This window comes from Colobus angolensis, unplaced genomic scaffold (assembly GCF_000951035.1).
Source record: "Colobus angolensis palliatus isolate OR3802 unplaced genomic scaffold, Cang.pa_1.0 Scaffold39, whole genome shotgun sequence".
In the NCBI taxonomy this organism is placed as follows: domain Eukaryota; kingdom Metazoa; phylum Chordata; class Mammalia; order Primates; family Cercopithecidae; genus Colobus; species Colobus angolensis.
The window spans coordinates 4,933,129-4,935,425 of NW_012117265.1; the positions used below are offsets into that span (position 1 = coordinate 4,933,129).

The 2,297-nt window shown below is 54.9% G+C and overlaps 1 protein-coding gene across 1 annotated transcript in view; it reads left to right on the plus strand.

Annotated features, from left to right (window-relative positions):
- Positions 1 to 2,297, plus strand: part of MYO1F (myosin IF) — a 64,193-nt gene that overhangs the window by 46,961 nt on the left and 14,935 nt on the right. Inside the window, exons 17-19 of the mRNA XM_011954931.1 lie at positions 1,030 to 1,136; positions 1,487 to 1,585; positions 1,688 to 1,832. Coding sequence (XP_011810321.1) covers positions 1,030 to 1,136; positions 1,487 to 1,585; positions 1,688 to 1,832 — 351 coding nt within the window. The remainder of the gene's footprint in view (positions 1 to 1,029; positions 1,137 to 1,486; positions 1,586 to 1,687; positions 1,833 to 2,297) is intronic.

Here is a 2,297-nt window from a genome sequence, read left to right on the forward strand (position 1 = left end):
CTGTGGTCCCATCTACACGGAAGGCTGAGGTGGGAGAATCACCTGAACCTGGGAGACGGAGGTTGCAGTAAGCCAAGATCACGCTACTGCACTCCAGCCTGGGCAACAGAGCGAGACTTTGTCTCCAAATAAAAATAAAACAAAATGCAAAACTCAAGGCAAACCTCTCAGGTATACACACAGTTCCCTACCTCCAAAGTACCTGTCTCAGCCAGGCACAGTGGCTCAGACCTGTAATCCCAGGTACTCCCGAGTCTGAGGCAGTGGATCGTTTGAGCACAGGAGGCTGAGGCTTCAGTGAACTATGACAGCACCTCTATACTCCAGCATGAGTGACGGAGCAACACTCTGTCTCCAAAAAAATCACCCAGCCTGGCATGGTGGCTCATGCCTGTAATCCCAACATTTTGGAAGCCCGAGGCGGATGGATTACCTGAGGTCAGGAGTTCATGACCAGCCTGACCAACATGGCAAAACCCCATCTCTACTAAAAATTACCCGGGTGTAGTGGCACATGCCTGTAATCCCAGCTCCTTGGGAGGCTGAGGCAGAAGAATCTCTTGGATCCGGGTGGTGGAGGTTGCAGTGAGCTAAGATGACTCAATTGCACTCCAGCGTGGGTGACAGAAGAAAACTCCTACTCAAAAAAAAAAAACAAAAAACACCCAATGTACCTATCTCCCCAAAGGACAAAAAGAAATGCTCTTAAGGGCTCTGTTACTCAGTCAACAAACATTTACTGAGCACTTACTATACGTCAAGCTAAGTGGTGAGTGTGGTAGATGTGAGAGCTCCTCGTCTTGGATTCCAGGGTCAGGCAGACACCCCACATCAGTCCCACTAATGTGGTGTGCACTAGTGGAGGTGCACACAGACCAGGGACATCTGGCCCCTGTGGCTTCTCTATTACCAGCCCTCACCCACCTCCAGTCTCTGTCTCTTGGGACTATATCCAGGGTGGAGAAAAGAGAGGTCAGGGGGTCCCATCTCTGTGCTCCCCACCCACCCCTGCCTTCGCTTCTGCCTCAGAAACAAGCCAATGACCTGGTGGCCACGCTGATGAGGTGCACACCCCACTACATCCGCTGCATCAAACCCAACGAGACCAAGAGGCCCCGAGACTGGGAGGAGAACAGGTGATACCCCCCAACCAATCCAAGATTCATCCCCTCCAGGCCCTGTGGTTACCCCTAGAACTGACCTAGACACCTCCCTGACCTCCTGTAGGATGACCCAGGGACTAGCACAACCCCTCCCGCCATCCCCCACATGTGGAAATGACCCCAGAAGGGACCACCAGGACAAGATCCCTCCCCCCAGTCCCCAGGCTGACCCCTGAAGCACCCCCAGACCACAAAACTCACCCCCCAACTTCCCCCAGGATGAATCCAGATCCCCCCAGACCCCCCAAATCCAGCACCTCCCACCCACCCCCAGGACTGGTGACTCCCCACCCTGAGGGGACTCAGCCTACCCTCCCCACCAGGGTCAAGCACCAGGTGGAATACCTGGGCCTGAAGGAGAACATCAGGGTGCGCAGAGCCGGCTTCGCCTACCGCCGCCAGTTCGCCAAGTTCCTGCAGAGGTGAGGAGCCCCCCACTCCCGCCCTCACCATCGCCCCCATCAGAACGCCCGGCCGGGCCTGTCTGTTACGAGCACTTCCACACCCCAGCCCTCCGCCTCCAGGTATGCCATTCTGACCCCTGAGACGTGGCCGCGGTGGCGTGGGGACGAACGCCAGGGCGTCCAGCATCTGCTTCGGGCGGTCAACATGGAGCCCGACCAGTACCAGATGGGGAGCACTAAGGTCTTTGTCAAGAACCCAGAGTCGGTGAGTGTGTTTGAGGGACAGGCAGAAAAGGGGGGAGAGGGGAAGAGAGAGAACGGTATAGAGAGGGACTGAGAGAAAGAGAGAGAGATGGAGGGAGACAGAGATTGAGAGATTGAGAAACAGATTGAGAGAGAGGGATTGACAGAGAAATTGAGAGAGAGATTGAGAGAGAAATTGAGAAAGCAATGAGAGATTAATTGACTGAAAGTAAGAGACCGAGCGAGAGATTAAGAAAGACTGCGATCACCAGGCGTGGTGGCTCACACCTGTAATCCCAGCACTTTGGGAGGCCAAGGCAGGCGGATCACGAGGTCAGGAAATTGAGACCATCCTGGCTAACACAGTGAAACTCTGTCTCTACTAAAAAGACAAAACAATATTTAGCTGGGCGTGGTGGTGGGCACCTGTGGTCCCAGCTACTTGGGAGGCTGAGGCAGGAGAATGGCGTGAACCCAGGAGGTGGAG